Source organism: Propithecus coquereli, unplaced genomic scaffold (assembly GCF_000956105.1).
Source record: "Propithecus coquereli isolate 6110/MARCELLA unplaced genomic scaffold, Pcoq_1.0 Scaffold269, whole genome shotgun sequence".
In the NCBI taxonomy this organism is placed as follows: Eukaryota; Metazoa; Chordata; class Mammalia; order Primates; family Indriidae; genus Propithecus; species Propithecus coquereli.
The window spans coordinates 1861446-1872964 of NW_012148274.1; the positions used below are offsets into that span (position 1 = coordinate 1861446).

At 58.1% G+C, this 11519-nt stretch overlaps 1 protein-coding gene across 1 annotated transcript in view; it reads right to left on the reverse strand.

Moving 5' to 3' along the window:
* The window catches only part of B4GALNT3 (beta-1,4-N-acetyl-galactosaminyl transferase 3), a 34686-nt gene extending 23850 nt beyond the window's left edge, over window positions 1-10836 (reverse strand). Inside the window, exons 1-2 of the mRNA XM_012647447.1 lie at window positions 10777-10836; window positions 7741-7905 (exon numbers count right to left, since the gene is read on the reverse strand). Coding sequence (XP_012502901.1) covers window positions 7741-7905; window positions 10777-10836 — 225 coding nt within the window. The remainder of the gene's footprint in view (window positions 1-7740; window positions 7906-10776) is intronic.
* Window positions 10837-11519: the final 683 nt, after the last annotated feature.

The window sequence follows — 11519 nt, forward strand, 5'->3', positions numbered from 1 at the left end:
GGCTCCTGGGCTCAGAGCTCCCTACCTGGAAGGAGACTGCCTGGCACGACTGCTTGGCTTCGCGTACGTGGAATCGAACCTGTTAGCCCTACACTGGAGTCACGGACTGTCAAGAGGCTTTCAAAATCACCCGTCCTCATTTCAGACGAGAAGACGGGACCCAGGCTGGTCAAATGGCTAATCCAGGCTCACTCGGCACGTAGTGAGCGGCTAAGAGGAGACCCACACGTTTCTGTGGGTTCCCACCGGCCTGCTGCTCCCTCTCCCGCAGTTCTCCCTGAGATGCCTCACGGCACCGCACGGCACCGCACGGCACCGTGCAAAGGGGGTCAGAGGGACGATCTCCAGCCACTGGCAGCCGGCATGGTGTGAAAGGAACCCCCGTGTGAGCACCCGCAGAGACGCCGCGGCCAGCCCGGCACAGGAGACAGAGCAGCCCCCACATTTGGGCCACACAAAACCTTTGTGTCCCAGACGCTGGGAGGGGTGGGGACGGGGCCGCCCACCGGGGTGCAGGGGCGGGGTGGGGGTGCTTTCCCTTCCTGGCCCCTTAGTGTGTGCTACGCCTCTCGCAGGCACGGGGTCCCGGGCCTCCTCGGGGTCTCGCCTGATCATCCCACTTTACAGATCGGGAAAGAGAAGCGCAGAGCTGGGTGTTCCGAGGCCAGGACTGGAACAGAGCCTCTCCGTCCCGCGAGGCGGCATTTTCTTGCTCCGGCGCAGAGGAACAGCTGAAGAACTGTGCCCCCGGGTCCCTGCACGGCCATCAAACCTCCACTCCTGTCATGGGAATGGGGCTTCTACAGGTTTATCCCTCTGCCACCAAGGTCCCTCCTGTTTCCAAGGCTGATGCTGCCGGGAACAGGTCGGACGAGTTCAGTGCCCTCCGGTGTGTTCCGGTGTGTTCCGGGGACGCAGGCTGCTGGAGCCAGTGAGGTGAGAGAGAACACGGGGGACGAGGGAGCAAGAGGAAAACGCTCTCAGCCGACACGCTCCGTTTCTGGAGGAGCTTGGGGAAAAGCTGCTCGTTCGTCTGCTAATCCCAACGCGAACCGTGATCTAAAGAAAGAGCCCATCACCTCCCAGGCCCGGGGGCTGCCGGCCAGTGGTTGGAGCCTCGGCTGCGCGGGCGGCGAGTGAGTCACGCTGTGCAGAGGGAGCAATGGCCCTGCCTTGCTCTGGGTCACCTCGCCCGACCTTGCTCTTATGACTAAAACCTACTTACTCTTTTTTTTGAGACAGAGTCTCACTGTGTTGCCCGGGCTAGAGTGCCGTGGCGTCATCCTAGCTCACAGCAACCTCAAACTCCTGGACTCAAGTGATCCTCCTGCCTCAGCCTCCCGAGTAGCTGGGACTACAGGCATGCGCCACCACGCCCAGCTAATTTTTTTCTATACGTTTTTAGTTGTCTTATTAATTTCTTTCTATTTTTAGTAGAGACGGGGTCTCGCTCTTGCTCAGACTGGTCTCGAACTCCTGAGCTCAAGTGATCCTCCTGCCTCGGCCTCCCAGAGTGCTGGGATCACAGGCGTGAGCCACAAACCCACTTACTTTCAAAGAAATGCTGTCTGCCTATCAAGGCGCGTCTCAGACGAACATTCTCAGAGACTGGTTTTCAGCCCCAGCCAACTGGTTTTCAGCCCCAGCCAAACTCTGACCGCGGGAAGTCACGCCAAGGCAGTGATGACTTACCCAACAACAAACTGTCATTGTGGGCCTTCCGCTCCCTTTGTCCTGGCACCTGCCGAAAAGGGACAAAGACTCCCTCCTCGACCAAACCGTAGACAGGCTCCGCTGAGCCCTCTCTGCCATGAGGCCTCGCCCCGGGCCATGTCCTGGGCCTGGCCAGCTCAGGCTTCAGCAAGAATCCTGCTGAGTCGGTTCAGAGAATCCCCTACCCTTGATAGCTCATCAAGCGCCTGCCTCCCGTCCTTGCCGTCAGCAAGAATCTGCAAGGCTGGCCAAGCAAGAACCCCATCTGGATGTCTCGTCTTGGTGATTTTCCATCCACTGACCCCCTCGCTGTGCCGCGGCTACAAATCTCCAGTTGTCTTCCCTGAAGTCTCTTGCCCCTACGGCAGTAACGCTGAACAAACCCTGTCTCTACCACCCGTGATAGAACGCAGTTCTATTCTCCTTAATGGAAGGTAGCGGTGGCTCTCTCAGTGACCAAGGACAATTCACTGAGGGGCAGGGGGGGAGGGGGAGGAGACCCAGTGAAGATAAATCTAGGCAGGCCCTACCTGGGGGCCACAGGTGAGTCTGGGTGGCTCTGAGGTTCTAGACACTTGGGGTAGGCAACATCCCCGCCTCCAGGCATTTAAGGAAAACCCCTTCGCGGGCCTCATGCCGCAGTGGAGAGACAAGCAAGGCATTGGGTCAGAAAGATCTAACCCACATCCACCACTCACAAGCTGGGACTGCTTGAGCAGGTAACTCAACATCTTTGGTCTCAGTTTCTTCATCCGGGTGGTGGGGATAGAACGCCTGCCCCACAGGACTGCGGTGAGGACTGACCTAGTGTGCCAGACCTAGCGTGGTGTCTGACGCACGGAGTGTTCAACTAAGCATTTCTTTTTGCTAAAATGTCTGAGCTTGGACAGGCGCGGTGGCTCACGCCTGTAATCCCAGCACTCTGGGAGGCCGAGGCGGGCAGACTGTTTGAGCTCAGGAGTTGGAGACCAGCCTGAACAAGAGCGAGACCCCCGTCTCTACTAAAAATAGAAAGAAATTAATCGGACAGCTAAAAATATATAGAAAAAATTAGCCGGGCATGGTGGCGCATGCCTGTAGTCCCAGCTACTCAGGAGGCTGAGGCAGGAGGATCGCTTGAGCCCAGGAGTTTGAGGTTGCTGTGAGCTAGGATGACGCCACGGCACTCACTCCAGCCCGGGCAACAGAGCCAGACTCTGTCTCAAAAAAAAAAAAAAAAAAAAGTCTGAGCTTGGGGCTTTGGGTTTGGGGGTCAGAAGACGTGAGTTCCAATCCCTTCTGAAATAGCCAGGAGCTCTCTGACTCTCCTCTCTGCTGACTGAGCAAAGCGCGCAGCGTGAGGACCAGCAGTGGCTCAGGGCGTGACAACGGGCAGCGCCTCCTGTCTGCTTCAAGGGAGGCTCTGTGGCCCCCGTAAGTAGTCGCCGAGTGCGTCTTCCACGCCAGGCCCTGTGCTGAGCTCCGGACTCTCCGTCCTCCCGCCTTGGCCTCTGCGCTAGCCCTGCCGGGGGATGCCCAGGCCTTGCCTAGCCCCCTGGGGGAACTCGGAGCTGACTTAACTCCTGACATTCGTCACTGGCCCTCTGCTAAGTGAACTCCTCCCACTCCTGGCCAGACCTCTCCTCCCAGAGCGCCAGCTGCCAGAGCCGTCTCTCCTGCGACAGGTGTAACGCTTGTGCCAGGGGACAGACACCCGATCTCGGGCGCAGATAAAGCACCCCACAGGCCTCGTCCTCTGCCCTCGTGGAGCTGCGCTATCAGATTCGCATCAGCCGGGGCTTTGCCGCGTCCCTCCCTGTGGAATGTAGACTCTGCAAAGGCCTGAAGAGCATCGTCACGGCTCACGGGTGAAAACGCGGGCGCACGTATGCACATGGGATGCACGCACGTCCCTCTGTGAGTTTCTTCACAGACGCACGCATACGTCATTTCATCGCCTGCCCGCACTTCCCTGTTAGGGGTTGCCATCTCCATTTTACAGATGAAGAAACAGAAAGGTAGAGGCATCAGCCCAAGGTCACACAGCAAATAAGATGATCCATGCAAAGGATTTACTGCCTGGAACATAATAAGCACTTAACACACCGCGGCTTATCATTTTCATTATTAGTCACGGTGTTGCAGATCCGGAGATTGCGTTTATTTCTCCCGCTCCTTGGTCTGAATTGTGCCAAAGAGAAAGGAGGTCCCTGGCTGCTCAGGCGGGGCCTCCTGACCCCACTCCTGGGGGCTGAAACGCTTACCAGGCAGGAAGTTCAGACTAAATTCGCACACGGGTATAAAGGCCTAAAGCCAGCCGGGCACGGTGGCTCACGCCTGTAATCCTAGCTCTCCGGGAGGCCGAGGCGGGCGGATTGTTTGAGCTCAGGAGTTCGAAACCAGCCTGAGCAAGAGCAAGACCCCGTCTCTACTAAAAATAGAAAGAAATTAATTGGACAACTAAAAATACATAGAAAAAATTAGCCGGGCATGGTGGCGCATGCCTGTAGTCCCTGCTACTCGGGAGGCTGAGGCAGGAGGATCGCTTGAGCCCAGGAGTTTGAGGTTGCTGTGAGCAAGGATGACGCCACGGCACTCTAGCCCAGGCAACACAGTGAGACTCTGTCTCAAAAAAAAAAAAAAAGACCCTAGGCTAACCAGCCGACACCCCCACCCCCGCCAGAGCCGCGCCCACTGTAGGAAAAGCCTCCGGAACCAGCCCAACGCGGAAGCAGGTACTCAAAGCCCCACCAGTGCCCAGGAGGGCATTTGACGAGGCACATGGCGAGATGCGTTGCTTTTGCCCCTAAGTAACTGTAATACGGCGACACTAACAGCAGCTGCCCTTTACTGAGCACCTACTGTATGCAAGGCGCCATGCCGAGAGCTTCATTTCACTGTGGAAAGGGCTGGTGATACACGTGGGCGCGCACGGCACTCCACGGCGGGCAGAGACAGAGCCCCGGAATCTGCTCAAATCCTCTGCCGGTCCACGCCGCGAGTAACACCATCAGCCCCATCTTATTTCCTGCTCCCGTGGGAACGGACTGGCCACCGACTGGTGCAGTCGGGTGCAGACAGCCAGCAGGTGACGCGCGTCCACCAGAAGTGAAGGGGGCAAGAGGGCTGCCCCCCCCACGCCAAAAGGCCAGCTCCGTCCACCACGGGGGCCTGGGCACAATTCGGGAATGTGGCAGGGGCTGGAGCTGCGGTGAGGCCTGAAGGAGAAGTGCACAGAGGGACATCCTGAGGCAGAGGTGTCCCCAGCCCCAGGGCAGGGCTCCGTTGGGAAGAGAACTAGGAAGGTGGGGGGGCAGGAACGGCGGATTCCACTCGCTCCACCAGACGCAAAGGCCCTACAGGCACAGGGTGAACGGAGGCGGTTGCTAAGCAGCCCCAGCGTCTACGCAAAGAGCTGCTCACCAGAGACTAAAACTGCAATGAGAAAAGGTGATGAAATCCAGGAGCTGAGCAGACGGAGCCCTTGTCCCACTAGAGGGCAGGAGGTTGTCTAGGGAACGAAGGAGCGGCCACGACACCCACGGCGTGGTCCGTAAACACCAGGAACCAGCGCTGAGTCCGGGGACGAACAAGCAGAGACGGTGGCTCTGTCCTCGGAGAGCGCCGGAGGGCCAGTCACGCGTCCTCGACAGGACAAAGCCGCCATGGCTGGAAGCCAGTCCGGTCTAGCCCCACCAGAACCTGAAGCGGCACAGTCAGGGACGAAACGTGTCTCCAGGGAGGAGTCTCTAAGGCAAACCCTAAGCTCCAGCGGCAGAGACAGGACATGTGGCTAAACCTTTGTAGCGCAGGAGGCCCCGGGGAGCTTGATGCAACACAGACTATTATCGACGTAACTATACGGTGAGTACCAGTCACGTGTAAGGCATATAGACACACACATCTGCTCATGCATACGCCTATTGTATTTATATTAAAAGAAACAAGGATTATTTCATTTAATATGATAAACCAGCTAGGCCCGGTGGCTCGCGCCTGCAGTCCCAGCTACCCGGGAGGCTGAGGCAGGAGGATGCTTGAGCCCGGAGGTTGGAGGCTGCAGTGAGCTGGGGCCGTGCCTGTGAACAGGCGCCGCACTCCAGCCTGGTCAGTGTGGAGAGACCTTGTCTCTGGAAAGAATTTTAAAATCAAACATTAATTCATTAAACCTACAGAAAAACATAGCTTAGAGATTAAAATTCTTGCCAAAATTCACAAAGGCAGGAAAGTGACCAAGCCAGTACTTGAAGCCAGGACAAGAGCCTGTGCACTTAATTCCATTACTCCACACCGAGCGTGTCTCTGCCGCCACCGCCGTGACCACCTGGTGTCAGGTGCCCACGCAGTTACCGGCCCGTCCCGGCCCTCCCCTCCCCTCCCCATCACGCCTACGCGGCCACCCCCAGACCGTCTCCTCGCTCTCTAATCTGGCCACCAACATCTCTCCATAAAAGCCAACGAAACGCAAGGGGGAGTGTGAGACCCACGTGTGTTGTCCCACAGCCGCCAAGAGCTGGGGCGCTGGACGGAGAGCACCGGAGCGTGGCCCTGCCCTCTGCCGGCCTCCGCACTCGCCCTGAGGATGCAGCCCCAGCTGCACGTCCGCGCAGGGCTGGCCCAGGGTTGCTCAGCTGGCTTCCCCTCTCCCTGTCGCTAGCAGCACAGGGCGGACAAGTGGGACCCTAAGGCCTCCCCGGCTCCTCCCTGAGGGGCAGATGGAGGGCCCTGGGGACCCCCACACGCCCTGGCCTGCTGCTGCCGGGAGGCAGGCCCAGGGACCTCACTCGCCTGCGGCCACCCGGTTCCTGCCCAGCTGGCAGCCGAGCTGCTGAGACGTCGTGGCTGAGGCAGGCTGAGGCTCGCAGCTGGGGCACGGGCCTGGGGCTGCACCCGCTGCCCTGTGGGGTCCCCCGCAGAGGGGGGTACTTCATGAGTCCTGCCGTCCGTGAGTCCTGCTCACCCCGACATCCCTGCTCGGCCCCAGCATCCGGATCAAAGTGTAAAATGAGGGGCGGATGAGGAAGGAGATAGAGAGCAAAGGCCGGTCCTGTTTTGCTGCCGCCGCCCTGGGAACGTGAGGTCTGTCTCTACACAGCCCTGCTCAGAAAACTTCCATTCCCCAAGCCATGGATTTGATCAAGAGTCCCCAGAAGGTCTGGCCAGGATGAAGGTCACCTCGAGGATGTCATCATTATCACCACTGTCATTATCAAAAAAGAAAACAAACAGCCCACAACATCTGCGGGCCCATTTGCTAGTCAGTGCTGTGATGACGGCCGTCAGAAACAGTCCTGCGCTGGGAGAATTAAGACCCGGACGAGATGGGCCGGTTTCAGGAAGTCTAGCAGGGTCCAGGACTCCTAAGTCGGCCCCGAGCCCGCTGCAGAGGTGCTGTAAGCTGGTGGACCCAGACAAGGACCACTCGGGTGTTTTCAGGATCCCTCAGGTCAGGCCTGACTTTCCGGAACCCACGAGGTCCGTTCCTGTTTCCTTTCTGGACCAGAACAAGACTGGCTTCTGCACGTGGAAGGAAGATGCAGGGGAGTCCTTCACAGTCTTAGTGGTGCTCGGAAGTAACAGTCAGCAGGCTGGGGAGGAACCAGTAAACCGATCAACGAACTAACCAATCACCAGGCATTCACTGAGCACTGTTTGTATACCGTAGTACCGAGAACTCCGCTAACTGCCGTGCGGGTGGGTGTGCATGGTAAATGCAAGGACCCGGTGTCTGCGGACTTGCGTGTGCGCTGCGCTCGTGCCCGCGCCCAGGTGCAGGGCGCATGGGGGCTGGTTCTGTGCTACGCGACAGGCGGACGCACGCCGGACACCTGGCTAATGGGATGTCAGCCGTGTGACGCTGCTTCACGATTCTCCATTCTCCAGACTTGCAAGAACCGCAGGCAACATGTCCCGCAGACACCTTCTGGCGTCAGGGAACTGGCCTTCAGCGTCCTGAAGAATTCAGGAGAAGCAACACGGACACGGGAAAACCCTGACTCCGGAAGATGGCGACGGAGCAGTTTCAGCAAAAACACCGCCGGGAGTCACCTCGGGGTCTGGCGCCGTCGTGGGAGCCCGAAGGGCTTGAAGCCACAGCGGCCGGCAGCCTGTCAGGCGGTCAAAGACCTGCGCCAGCTTCTCCATTTCTTTTCGCGTGGAAGGAGGGAAGAGGAACTCTCGCTCCTGGCTGGACGGAGGAGACTCCATCCTGGCCTACGGGCGGAGGCGGTTCCGCAGCTGGGAGGCCTGCAGAACAGGAGGCATTGGGGACAGAGGAGCAGGACCCAGAACGAAAGAGCGGGAGGTCAGGAAAAGAGTGGGAGGGAGAAGAACAGAGTGGAAGGCGGCTTTGAAAAGGAGAAGGAGCATCGCCTCCCAGCCCAGGACGGGAGGGGAGAAGGGAGAAGTGCTTGGTGACAGCTACGCTAATTGTAAGAGCTAGGCTGGGGGGTGACTGCAGTAGGGTGCCAAAAGGAACCTGGAGGGAAACGTCGCCGTTTCCAAAGCCGTCCTCCACACGGCAACCTGCCTGACCCACTGACACGTTAACGCCCTGTGCAATTAAACGAGGACAACCACCACAGCCAGCAAATGTGCGCTGGCCCAGGCCAGCGCAAGCGCCTGACGTGCATCGTCTCATTTCATCTTCATGACAACCCTTTAGGTAGGTATTAATATTACTCCCATTTTACAGAGGAGAAAACTGAGGCCCTGAATGGTAAGGAGGTTACACATCTATCTACCCAAGACCTCACATCCTCTAGAGGATAAAGCTGAGATTTAACTCCTGCTTTCTTTTTCTTTTTTATCTCTTAACGAGTATCTTACACAGTGCCTTTTGTTTGTTGAATGAAAAATGAAAAAGCAAAGAAGTCTAAGGGAAGCAGGGAGAGGCAGGGTCCCTGAGGCCAAGAAAGTTTCCTGGGGCCACACAGGGCCTAGGCTTGGGGCCGGCAGCAGGAACCGCGGCCCGCCAGCCCTCTTCGCGGTCGCCTTTCGGAACGACACTCTCGAGCATCGAGCACCGTGCTGAGCTCCTCTTTTCTGCACCACGCTTGAAAACAAACAGGCGCGTTATCTGATCTGGACAGCTGCCGGCGGCTGGTCTGCAAGGTCTGATGGCGTGGCCGACGCCACGCTGAGGTTGTTGTAACCTGCTCTGGGGAAGGCGAGGCGATGAATGGGACAGGCAAGGCGCGCGTGGCAGTCACTGCTCTCCCAGAGAGAGACGTGGGGATCCGCCCCTCCCCGTAGAATGTTCCGGAGTCGGCCGCCCACCGTCAATCATCTCATGTTTCTGCATCAGAGCCCTTTCATACTCTGTCTCGCCTTTGTCCCGGTGCCACGGGTCGTTTCCATGCTGCAGGTGGGGGCACCGCAGCCTGCAGATAAGGTAACCGATCGTCTGATGCCAAAGGCAACGTTAGGGACCAGGCTGGAGCCTTGGCCCGTGATCCCTGGCCCCGGGCTCGGTGACCACGGCACTCGGCCGCGCTGCTGCAGCTGCGGGAGCCCTCACTGAGCCTGGTCGAGGGAGGGAGTGAAGATCAGCACCACCCGGGCAGAAACTAGGCCTGTTCGTTACTATGTCCCCGCCGTATAAATGAGCAGTTCCGAGCTTCAGAGAGGGGTTAAATTTCTTGGGTCTGGTTTTATGTTCCCACTGTGTACGTCAGTCATTGGATCCCGTGGAGCGGGTGACCTGGTGGAAGGACGGCAAGGAGGGTTTGGCGGAGGCCCGGCACGCTTATGTGCAGCTCACAGCTCTGCGCTGGCACCGAGTGAACGGCAGACACTGGCCCCGACACCCCGAGAAGCTGACGACCAGCTGCAGCTGTCTCAGCACCGGTGGACACTCACTGCGGCACAGCTGTCAAAGCCACAGCCCAAAGGGCCTCTACGCCAGTGCTTCTTTAGGGCCCTCTTTCTCTCTCTTTAATTTTTAGATCACACGCTCTCTCTGTCTCTCTGTGTATGGTAAAATATACATAACCATTTTACCTTTTTTTTTTTCTTTTTTGAGACAGGATCTCACTCTGTTGCCCAGGCTGAAGTGCTGTGGCACAATCACACCTCACTGCAGCCTCAAACTCCTGGGCTCAAGCGATCCTCCTGCCTCAGCCTCCCGATAGCTGGGACTACAGGTGTGCGCCACCACACCCGGCTAATTTCTTAAAATTTTTTGTAGAGATGGGGTGTCGTTATGTGGCCCAGACTGGTCTCCAACTCCTGGCCTCAGGCAGCTCTCCCACCTTGTCCTCCCAACGTGCTGGGATCACAGGCGTGAGCACCACGCTCAGCCCATTTTAGCCATTTTTAATGCACTAAGCACGTTCGCACTGTCTTGCAACCACCACCACCATCCATCTCCGGCACTTTCCCATCATCCCAAACTGAGCTCCTGCCCATTAAACACTAACCTCATTCTCTCCTCCCCCAGCCCCTGGCAACCACCATTCTACTTCCCGTCTCTAGGAATTCGACTATCCCAGGTACCGCACACACGTGAAATCACACGGTATTTGTCCTTCGGCTTAGTTCACTCAGCGGAACATCCTCGAGGTTCACCCTCATCACAGCAAGCGTCAGAACCTCCTTCCTCTGAGGCTGGACAGCACTCCACCGAAGGCCTTCGCCGTGTCTGCTTCTCCCCTCCTCCCTCCCGGGCAAGGGGGCTGCTCCCACCCGTGGGCTGCTGCGGGGAAGGCTGCCGTAAACACGGCTGCGCGAGTATCTCTCAGAGACCCTGCTTCCGGCCCTCGGTAGCGCGCTCTCTGTTAAGCCGCAAAACAGGAGCGGTGCTGGGGGCCGAGGGGCCAGGCCGCTCTCCTCCTGGCAGAGACGCGGCGGCAAAGCTCACGTCTGACTGAGAAAGCAGAAAGCTGCAGGAGCCTTGGGTGGAAGCAGAGTGGCAGGTGGGTAGGATCGGGTTGGAGCAATCCTAGCTCAAAAGTTAAGAGGAGAAGCAGAACTTCCGGTGGGCCCAGGGTAGGGCTTTCCCCAGGACAGCGACGTCCTGGCTACTATCCCGTGTGGAAATCAGCAGGTTCGACACATCCCGGCTTCAGAGCGAGGCTGAGTTACTTGGTCCCTTCGAGACTCCAGCTCGGTGCCGACGCAGCTTTGCAGGCGCCGGCTGCCCATCCTCGGTGCGGCAGGCACAGACACCGGAGCAGGCATCAGGGTCTTTAGGCGCAATCTGACGTGGCAGCAGCATCGGCACGTGGCAGTGGGATCGTTCCGTGGAACCCGGGACAGACCGTTCTGGAGGTGTTGAGCTCCTGCAGTGAGGCGTGCGTCACGCAGGCTGCCTGCCGGTGGCGTGTAGTATGACCACACACCAGTCAGTGACAGACTAGGAACTCAAAACAAAGATGCAAAACTGGGCCTTCGCTCTGGATAGTTTGTGCCAGTTAGCGCCCTGGCCTGCCCGCCTGCCTTCCCTCTCTTCCTTCCCAACTTAGGCCAAAGGCAATTTTCGGAAAGACCATAAAATTAAAGGGAGGACCACACAACCAGGCCTCAGAAAGGCCAAAACCCAGGGCAGTGATTGGAACCTCAGCAACCACCCAACACCTCTGTGTGTCTCTGCGCAGGATTCAAATGCTGAGCACAGTGGCACGGTCACAGCTCACTCGCAGCCTCCATCTCCTGGGCTCAAGCCATCCTCCTGCCTCAGCCTCCTAAGTAGCTGGGACTACAGATGCGTACCTGGCTAAATTTTTTTGTTTTTTTTGTAGAGACGGGGTCTTGCTATGTTGGCCAGGCTGGTCCCCAATTCCCGGCTTCAAGCCATCCTCCCTCCTTGGCCTCCCAAAGTGCTGTGA